This window comes from Petaurus breviceps, unplaced genomic scaffold (genome assembly GCF_028583685.1).
Source record: "Petaurus breviceps papuanus isolate PSGF00001 unplaced genomic scaffold, PetGlider_PUasm1.0 103, whole genome shotgun sequence".
NCBI classification, from domain to species: Eukaryota; Metazoa; Chordata; class Mammalia; order Diprotodontia; family Petauridae; genus Petaurus; species Petaurus breviceps.
In genome coordinates this window covers 5086196-5096475 of record NW_027185588.1, presented here as the reverse complement: position 1 = coordinate 5096475, position 10280 = coordinate 5086196, and the positions used below count along the sequence as shown (strand labels likewise).

The 10280-nt window shown below is 45.0% G+C and overlaps 1 protein-coding gene across 1 annotated transcript in view; it reads left to right on the top strand.

Moving 5' to 3' along the window:
* The first annotated feature begins 3537 nt into the window (after positions 1 to 3537).
* Positions 3538 to 10280, top strand: part of LOC138176273 (mucin-2-like) — a 35948-nt gene continuing 29205 nt past the window's right edge. Inside the window, exons 1-6 of the mRNA XM_069107081.1 lie at positions 3538 to 3604; positions 3724 to 3923; positions 4055 to 4196; positions 4514 to 4633; positions 5322 to 5435; positions 10080 to 10175. Of these exons, the coding sequence (XP_068963182.1) occupies positions 3538 to 3604; positions 3724 to 3923; positions 4055 to 4196; positions 4514 to 4633; positions 5322 to 5435; positions 10080 to 10175 (739 nt within the window). The remainder of the gene's footprint in view (positions 3605 to 3723; positions 3924 to 4054; positions 4197 to 4513; positions 4634 to 5321; positions 5436 to 10079; positions 10176 to 10280) is intronic.

Genomic DNA, 10280 nt, shown 5'->3' with positions numbered 1-10280 from the left:
TGGCGAACCCTGGGTGCTTTTTTTTTTCCAGAGCTGGAAGTGGGGACAGTGAGTGGGGAGACAGCTCCTGGCTCAGCCACTCCTCAGGTTACCAACACCCCTGTGTCCACCTCTACAAGCCACCATTGGTCTAGGGCACCCACAGAAACCATCTCATCTTTGGTAGGAGCCACCATGCCAACTGAGACATCTATCCAAGGGACCAGAAGATGTGAAGACCTTTCTCATTCCCCACTTAAGCCCAATTTTGCTCTGGGTTCCAGCATTCCCTTAGAGACTAGCACACTTGGAACAGTTTCCTCTGATTTTCCTGCAGCCACCCCAACAGCAGGTACAACCACTGGGGAGATCCCTCACACCATTACCTACTCCAGTTGATTCTTTGTACACAAAAGTTTTTGGTGGAGGAGTGGGAACGAGCCCCAAAGTCACATGGATGCAACCTACTTCAGCCCTGATGAAAACCCCATCTCCGACCCCAGAGAGGCCAAAGTCCCAGGCAAGAACAGAACTAGGTTCCTCTCCTCTGCCTCCCATTGCTCTGAGTGATGTCCCAAGGAGGAGACACAGGCTCGGTTGTGCCAGTTACAGAACAGACAGCCAAAGATATGACAGTGATGACACCCGGCACCTTCCCCAAGCCTGCAGACATATCACACGCCATCCAAAGAACACACGCCAGCTCCTTGGACCCTCCATCCATTCCTTGGACTGAGAGAATGACTTCCTTGAATGCAAGAAAGAGCTACTCCACGGCTGTCCACAGGCCCTCCAACTCATCTGACACCACACCTGGGGCACAGACAAGCAAAGATGCCACTCTATCTCCTGCCCCCACTGAGGCCCCAGATGAACAGGAGGCAACTAGCTCAATTTTTGCCACCAGTGAAAAACAGAAGTCCAAGTGTATCCTCCATAGGCCCTCTAGTGGCCAAGGAAGGAACAGCAGACTCAGAGACCAGCTCAGAATTCACGGATTCCTTCTATAAGAAAGTTTTTGGAGCAGGGGTGAGCGCCACTCCCAGCAGTACCTGGTCAAGCCCAAGTCTGACCTACATCAGCACTTCGGTGGTGGAATCCCATACATCCCTCAGTGCCCCAGACACAGACACGAGCCCATTTTACTCTGAGACCTCTGTCTCTGTAGACACCAGCACCAGTGTCAGGATTAGTCCTTCTGGAGAGTCTAGTATAGACTCACACAGAGCTCTCCCCCCTCACCCGGGTACCAACCACAGCTGCAGCCGAAGTGTCTGTGAGTCTGGAGTTGGAGACTGTGACGGTAGAGACTTCAGTTCCGGCAGCTTCATTTTTCACTCCTGGGATCTCATTATCTCTCCCTTTTGAGACCACTGCTAAAGAGGGGAGCATTCTGAGCACAGGGATCACTGCTGCCTCTCCTACTAACCCCACCCTGCTTACAAATAAGCTCCCACTTCTGCTTTCTGTTCTGAGGGAACTTACTGTGTCCTTTGGGAGGTCATGGTGGGCTCTGACCTGATAGATGAGAGAGAAGCCATTGAAAAGGAGAGACAGGTTTTATCTTTGGCATCCCTCTCTCAGGATCTCCATTTCAGGCCACCTTGAAACCTTGGCTTCAGAGACTCTACCTTTTAGACTTAGCTGGTCACTCCATCTGCTCCCTAAACACTCCTTTGGGAGGATAACCACATTGTCTTCGCACTCACATGATCTGCTCCTTGAAGGAGAAGGAATTTTATTTTTATCAGGTTTAAGTTAAGCATAATATCGTTCAAAGATGAGCTTGGGCTTTGGAGAAAGAGTTCCCAGGCACCAAAAAAAGCAAGAGAAAATGTGAGAGAATGAGGACCAAATATATAACTCCTCAGTAGCATAAGTACCAAAGGCTTCAGGGTGTTTTTTCAGTGCCTTTCATGTACCAACCAGGACTTTACCTGAGCCCTGCCCTTGTTCCTTTCTGCAGGTAGCAATGCTGGCATCGTGCCCACCACACATGCTCCAATCTATGCAGCAGCAGGCCTTCCAGCCCCCTCATCCACTGTTGGTCCAGTTGGTAAGTAAGAGCCTTTCTCTGGCTGCTCATTGCACTGAGGTCTTGTTGCCTGCTCTTAGGGGATGGCAAATAGATTCATTTTTAGACTGAAAAAAATGGCTCTGAGAGAGTAGTTTGATGTCAGTCTGTGGAGGCTCAGGGAAGTTTAGGGCCCACTGTTTTCCTCCTTCTGTTGAGCTGCACCCACGGACAGTTTGCTCTGGTCTGCCATCTTCAAGAGAAAAGTCCTGCTTAGAGCCATGATGCATGTTTCCCACCACATTGATCAGAATAGAAAGATGAGAAATCCTTTCCCATGGGGCTTCTATGCCATTCCTTATTCTCACCTGTACACTTCACTTGCATCTGGGATTCAGGTGGAAGGAAACCAATATTTGTGTTTATTCCTTCCCATTTCACATTTGTTTTGTTTTCTTCTCTTCTCTTGTCCTGTCCTGTCCTCCTCTCTTCTCCCCCCACCCCATTCTCCTCCCTTCTTTTTCTCCCTTCCTCTCTCCTTTCTGAATGGAGACTGGCAATCCCCAAAAGTATTGGGTTGCCTGTTTAAGTGACCATGATTCTGTTACTTAGAGCAGGGACTAGGCAATGTAACATCAAGTGATTTGGAAAGCACGAGTTTCACCTTTATTGTGGCTGTAGCCAGGAGGTCAGGGGTATTCCAGCTACACATTGTACCTTTGGTCATATTCTGTTCCCTCAAGACTCAGATGGTTTTGGAGATTTCTAGGACTTAGCAGATGGCTGTCTTCATGGGAGTCCAAAGGAACATCATGTCTGTCACAGATGAATGGCTGTCTGGACACAAGAGGGAGCCCTCAAGTTGATCAAACAGCTTATAGCTTCCTGACCTTGAAGAACAGAGTAAGCCACAGGGATCTGCCAACATGTGTCCTGAGGAAGGAACCAAACTTAGGAGAGATGGGGGCAACTAAATGAAGCCCAAGGGCTGCTGAATCCAGCCTGGGCTAACCAAGCGCTTTTTCTAGTCACAGGCCTGTCTGCCACAGTGTTAGGGAGTGCCACAGAGGAATCTCATGTGAGCAGAGAGTCCCTAGAGCCCCCAAAGGTCTCGGTGATGGGATCTAATACTGGACTTTTTTTTTTTGGCGGGCAATTGGGGTTAAGTGTCTTGCCCAAGGTCACACAGCTAAGGTTTTTTTTTTTTTTTTGTGTGTGTGTGTTAAGTGTCCGAGGCAGGATTTGAACTCAGGTCCTCCCAACTCCAGGGCCAGTGCTCCATTCACTGCACCATCTAGCTGCCCCTAGTACTGGACTTTTAATGTTGGAGAGGAACAGGCTCCACAGGCACAGCCTCTGGTTCTGCCTTGACTCAGATCACGAGCTTCAGCAAGCCAAGTGACTCTTTCCATACAGGTCAATCTCTTGTAGAAACAGAAAGCAGCCGAACACCTGCTCTGTCTTCTTCTGACCTGGTGTCCACTAGTAAAGTCACAGAGATACTACCTATTTCAGTTCCAACATACACAATGACCACCGCAACCATGGAGAAACTAGAGGCTGAGGTAGGGACTGAGCCCAGCTCATCTGGGCTGCCTTTTACTGCCATGAGTAAGACTCATGGAAGAGGAGCTCAAGCACAGCTGTTCCATTCTTGGGAGGGACCACAGAGATCAGAACTGTATCTAGCAGCACCTCTAAGCACACAGACACTGTCCACACCACTCTAGGACAGCCTACTAGTAACAAGGGGACTCTGGGAACTCCTGGGACAGATGGAATCACCTCCTTTGGCTCCCCCAGTATGAGACAGAAGCAGGGCTATTCTACCATTCTTCTAGGCTCTTCTGCGTCCTTGGGTACCATGACTTCTGTTACCATGACTGGATTGCAGAACACAGATGTTCCATCTCCACCTCCAGCCACAAAGGTGATCTTGTATTCTGAGAAGGGGGCTGGCCTCCTGGCTTCTTCTTGAAGGCTTCCTCCCCACTGCTGGCACAAAGTCAAGTCCAGATGCTGCCTCCACATCCATGTTCATGGCTCAGTCTGGTTCATCAGACAGCCCTCAAGGCCCAGAGAGCAGCACAGATACAGAAGATTCCTTATATTCTCCTGGGACCACAGCTGGCCAGATCACCAGTCCAACTGGAGGGCCCAGTGCTGGCTCCCCTGTGGACACCACCTCACCTCAACAGCTCAGGTGTGACTTGTCTTGGAACAGAGACCTCCCTCCACCAGGATCCAGCAGTAAAAATGCCAGAAGTTTCCCTTCACAGTGTCTCTGTGGAAGGCACTGAAGAAAGTATGAGTGCCCCATGGTTGTCTAGCACAGTTAAAGCTGTGAGTGTGCTGAGTACAGGTCTTAATTGGCTATGGACCCTCACTCCAGTCAGCTGTGAAGCCCTCTCATGGAGCCTCCCCAAAGTTGAGGTCAGCTGTCCCAGGGACTGAGGGTATAAGCCTGACTCCCAGGAGCAAGATCACAGACACCATTCTGTTTCTCCTAATCATCCCGAGCTTTTAAGGCAGCAGGAAAGACGACCCCATTTGTGCCAGTGACCAGCTACTTGACTCAGGTGCCAGCATCTTCAGCCACTGGAGGGCCTGGCTCATCTTCAGTGACTGTAACTCGAGGAGGTAGTGTGGACATCTGCCTCTTCCTACCAAGGCACTGCATCCATGGTGGCCATCACATTCCAAGCAGACACATTCTCTGCTGCAGTTCATGCCCCTCCTCCATCTACCTTGTTGATCCTAAAGCTTCAGCTTCTTTCTCCTATCCAATGGATATCATTGGGTCGTGGATAAAAAGGTAGTATTAGGTACTGAAAATTGAAAAAAGGATGTCAATGAAAAGGAAAGAATGGTCTGCTTAGTTTAGACCATTCTGGGATTTTATCTGGGCCAAGAGAGAGCCCTGAATTCATTCCCATGTGTGATATAGCCTGGTAGACAAAAACTCGCACTAACTAGATGCTTCTTTCCTCTTCTTGGGAGCTTTATGTTTCATAGTCCTTCTCTCTGGGATGGTGGACTTGTAGTCCTTGGTGCTGAATGACCATTCCTGTCCTCTGGGCAGAAATTACATGTTCTCATTCTGGTCAGATGTTTCAGGTAGGATGCTGAATTGAGGTGTGAGAGGGGGACCCCTCAGCCGGTGTGTGGAAGGGAAAGTGTGGCCAAAGATGCACAGAAGGTTTGGATGAGTCTTTAGGAGAAGTTGTTCATTCTGCTTGGTATCTGATGGATCTCTCTGCCTGGCCTAGAGAATGTGCTCAATACTTGCTTGTTGACTGATGGATTGACTGGCTTTCCATCTTTCCAGGAACTGCCGAGATCCTTGGTCCCAGCACCCACATTGCAGATGGAACCTCACAGGGAGGTACCAGATCTCCAGTCAGTGAGCCCCCAGTGCCCACCACCACTGTCAGTGCTTCTGGTCAGTAAGAATTGCCTGTCTGCTTGCACCGGGGGACAATTCTTCATCAGGGCTCAGTTTTCTGCTTTGGGAACTTCTCCATCTCATGGATATTCGTGATGCTGTTCTTGGATCTTGGGGACTTCGTGCATCATTTTCAAAATCTGGGAACATTTTCATTCTGTCTTCCTTGGATTCTCTATGGGAAGTCTTCTCTATCTCTATTCCTTCGTGATTAAAAATATGGATGCCTTTCCTTTGGAGGATGGAGGGGAAACAGAGGTTTGTCCGTTGCTTGTCCAGGGATGTGTTTTAGGAAGAAGCACAGCTGTTAAGTAAATGGCATCCACCAGGCCCCACAGGAAGTGGGTTGGAGGAGGTGATGTGTTCAGTTGAGCAGTGACTGAGATCATATTGAAGAGGGGTCAGGGCAAGCCTAGTGATAGACTCTCAGTCTGAACCCCGTCCATATGGATGTGTATCAGCATCAGATGCGAGCTCAGGTTCACAATCTATGGCCAGGAGCTCTGAGTGATTGAGGTTTTTGTCCTAGAGGAGGTGCCCGTAGTGTGTGTAGGAGTGTAGCACCAATGCAATATTCACAGCACTCACATCACTATAAATATACCTGCATGGTACCCCATTACAAAATTTAGCAGACTTTACATGTAGAAGACAGAAGAAAAACATTTATTCAGACACAAGAAAATTAAATCCCAAAACCAGTAAGCCAATTCCACCATAGTAGCAAAGAAGTTAATAAACCACAATAGCACAGAGAGTCACAGCATCATTTAGCCTTCTAACCAACCAATATAAGATAAATAGTTACTCACAAGCCTATCTGTCTCCCTCAGAAGTGTGCTCTCCCAATTGTCTAGCTGGCTCTGACTTTCAGCTTCTTGTGGGCTCTGCTCCACCCTTTGGCAAACTCCTCCCACCACAGGCTCCATGTGATTACATTCAGCCTAATAGGGGGACAGAGTTTATTTGCACAGCAGGGAAGGTCTTCAAATTCCCTTAGGCTTATTAAGGGGCAGGGAAGATCTTCAAATTCCCATTACCATTACATTTGGCCTCAAAATATTTCATGTCCCTTATATAGCAAAAATATATTAACAATACATTTCTTTACCTAGATCAATGACAGTTAAGGGGTAACTGGTGGGGTAACTAGTGTCAACAGAACTTTACAGCAATTAACAGGGATAATAGAAAATAAATACATAAAACAATATCTTACAGTGGGGGCTTGGGCACAAATACCCCATCTTCCCCCCTCAAATGAATGGGGCTCAAAATACTGGGACAAAGGACAAAGATCTCCATAGCTACTTCTAGTTGAAATTGAATGTAGAGCTGTCCCTGCCCCAGGAGGTCCCATTCAAGAGGTCAGTTCTTTAGCTGGCGCCTGGAGCTTGGTCGATGCCAGGTCCAGGGTGGCACATCACAGTCATGGACAGGCGATGGCATCTGACTTAAGATATCAGGCATCCGCAGGTGGAGGGTATTAAGCCTGTAGGAAACAAATCTAGCAAACTAATTTAACAGACAAAAAGCCAAAAAGAGACAAATATAGGGTGAGTCATGCTTCTGGAGTCCATGAACTCACTATCATAGCCTCATTTATGGTAGAATACATGAGTTAAGGGTACAAGTTGGTAATCATCTTCTCCTGAACAAACAACAGTCATGGTATTATCTTTCATATGTGTTATAATCTCTGCAGTCTTTGGAACATCATCTGGTATCTGCTTTACCCATACTTTACCTCCCAATTTTGTTCTGTTAGTGTAACCAAACCCTTCAGTTCCTCTGATAGTTATTTTAGAAGGAGGGTGAGTTTTCACAATGGGTATTGTTTCACAAGGAATAATGATTACTTGAACTATTCTATCATTTTTATAAAGCTGTATAGGTTTTTCACCCAAATTTTGGAATGTCACAATAATTTCTCCTTGATAATTAGAATCTGTTACTTTAGCCGGTACATGTATTCCTCTAACTGCTAAACCTGATATAAGTAATATCCACCCAAAATGATTTTTAGGCATTCCCATACATATTCCAGTAGAGACATTTCTTATTTCTTTTCTATCCAACCAAAAGTCTTCTAAACAATGTAAATCACATCCTGCTGAACCAGGTGTTCCTGGATATGGTGCTGGGACATCTTGCCTCATAGTCCAGTACTCAATATTTGGGATCTTATGTGTCTGCTGTTTTCTAATTTGCAGATTTGGGGTCATCATTCTGGCTAGAGGTGTGATTCCTGCCAATGGTCTATTATTCAAATTCCATGAGATAGTGAACAAATTATCTTTCCAGTGCTGATACGAGTTATTAGAGCTTAACTTCCTTAACTGTTCTTTTAATAATCCATTCATTCTTTCAATTAACTCAGATGCTTTCAATTAACCCATATGAATATGATATATCCATTTTATATTGTTTAATATACAATATCTCTTCATTTCATTACCTTTGAAATGTGACCCACTGTCACTTTGAATCTGAATTAGGGTTCTATACTATCGACTTATGATATCTAGAGTTTTACAGGTATTTTTCTGTCTTATAAGGACAAGCCACTAGTACACCCCAATAGGTGTCAACATAAGTACATATAGATTTGCATTCTTTTCTTGGGGTAGGGGACCAATATAATCTATTTGCCATATTTGGGCTAAGAATTTTCCCCTTGCTATCTTCTGCTCATGTGGCCAGTACATGCTGATCTACTAGCAAAGATTGCTACTCAACATATTGTGGTGAGGGCCACATGAGCATCTACATGAAAAACTGACAAATTAGTAACCAAAGACATGTTCCATATATCTCCCCATAATTCTTTACCCCATTCTTGTTTGCCATAATTTCCCCAATTTTGATTTTTCCACATGGGCATCCACATAACTATCCCATTATCTACCTTCCATGAATCAGTAAATATATGACACTGTCCTCCTTGCTTTATATTTCTCTATCCCATCTGACATTAAGTCCCTTATCTCAGTACTTTTAAATAGCTCATCAGTTGAAATACCATAAATTCTTCTAAAATAAACCCTTGCTCTTAATAGAGCAATAAACAGTTCTTTTCTTGTCAATCTATTATGACTTTGAATCTGCTGGCCATTTACCTTTCTCTCTCCAAGAAATGTATCTTTTTCCCATTCTCCTAAGTCACTTACCTTGAAATCTTATCCAGCACCTCTGAAAGAGGGTGACCTATTTCACCAATTATTAGAGTCAGAAGTAGGTGCTTATAAGCTGGAGGAGCTGTCTTCACCATGATATTTCTATGAGGAACCGCTAAGGAGGTATCATAAGTACTTGAATATCCAACCATGATAGCAGTTTTCATTACTTTTTTCAACTTTCTTATGCAGTCCCTAAGCAAATACCAGGTTCTGTCTCTACTAGGCCACATAGAATCAGTGGGATACATTCTATTGCACCCATCAGCAGCTAAAGCTAACAGAGTGGTCATATTATTACCTCCTGCCATATGAAAATCTCTAAAAGTTTGCTGGACAAAAGGATTCTGACAAATGCCTATAAATTGCAAGCAGTCCACACTATCTACCCATACTCCTTTGGCTTCTTCACCATCAATTCTCACCATTCAAGACACCAACAATTCTCCCATCCTTTGGGTGAATTTGCTTAATATATCAGTAATCTCCTGTTGAGTGAAATCCTCAATTATCTCCCTGAACTCTGTTTGGCCTCCCTGATTCTCCTGCTTTCTTCTCAGTATGGGGTGAGCTTCTGCCCTCATAAAAGCTTGGCTATGAATCATTGTATCATTCTGTACACATACACTCTCCTGGCAGTTGTCATAACAACTAGGTTCAGTTTCTACCAAAACTGTATCAACTTTCCTCCTTTTACTTTTCTGCTTATTTTTCTGAACTAAATTCACAAAGGCCCCCTTTTCTAAAACCTGAGATCCTCTAGCTTTATCTTCTAAAGGAGAGCCTGAATGCTGTAACACAGCCAACTCCCTTTGCATTTGAGTTTTCTCTTGTAAGAGCTTGTCTCTACTCTTACACATTATATGGTAACCTGTTAGTAAAAACCAACCCTTCCTACACACTGCCTCAAGCCCTCTCCCAGGTTTTATTGGTATTCTTTGCAAACATGTTTCTAAACCTCTAGGTTCTCAGTCCTGTAAAAGCAGTTCCCAGGTTTCATAGAGCCCTGTACTTTTATAGGACTCTCTTGCTAGGGAGGAATAAGATAAATCCTCCCAACATAGAAAAGCCATTTCTTCTTCTAAATCTCTTCTGCCTCCAAATAGAGGTCTGATATTTTTTGATCAGATCCTTGCCACCAAATGAAGCACAAATGCATTATTCACAGCACCCATGCAATATTCACAGCACCCATGGTCACTATAAATATACTTGGATGGTGCTCCATCAGAAAACAATAGATTTTCCATATAGAAGACAAAAGTAAAAATTTTGTTTAACACACCAGGAAACTGAATCCCAAAGACAGTAAAGCCAATTCCATCATAGCAGAGAAGTTAATAAGCCAAAAAAGCACAGAGAGCCACAGCATCCTATAACCGTCCCACCAACCAATATAAGACCAAAATTTACTCACAAGAATATCGGTCTCCCTCAGAAGTGTGCTCTCCTCCCAAATGTCTAGCTGGCTCTGATTCCCAGCTTCCTGTGGGCTCTGCTCCACCCTTCAGGAAACTCCTCCGACAAGAGGCTAAATGTGATTACACACAGCCTATTATGGGTGAGAAATTATTTTGAAAGCATGGAAGGTATTCAAACACTGTTAGGCTTATTAAGGGGCAGGGGAGATCTTCAAATTCCCATTACCATTACAGGGAGGGAGAGT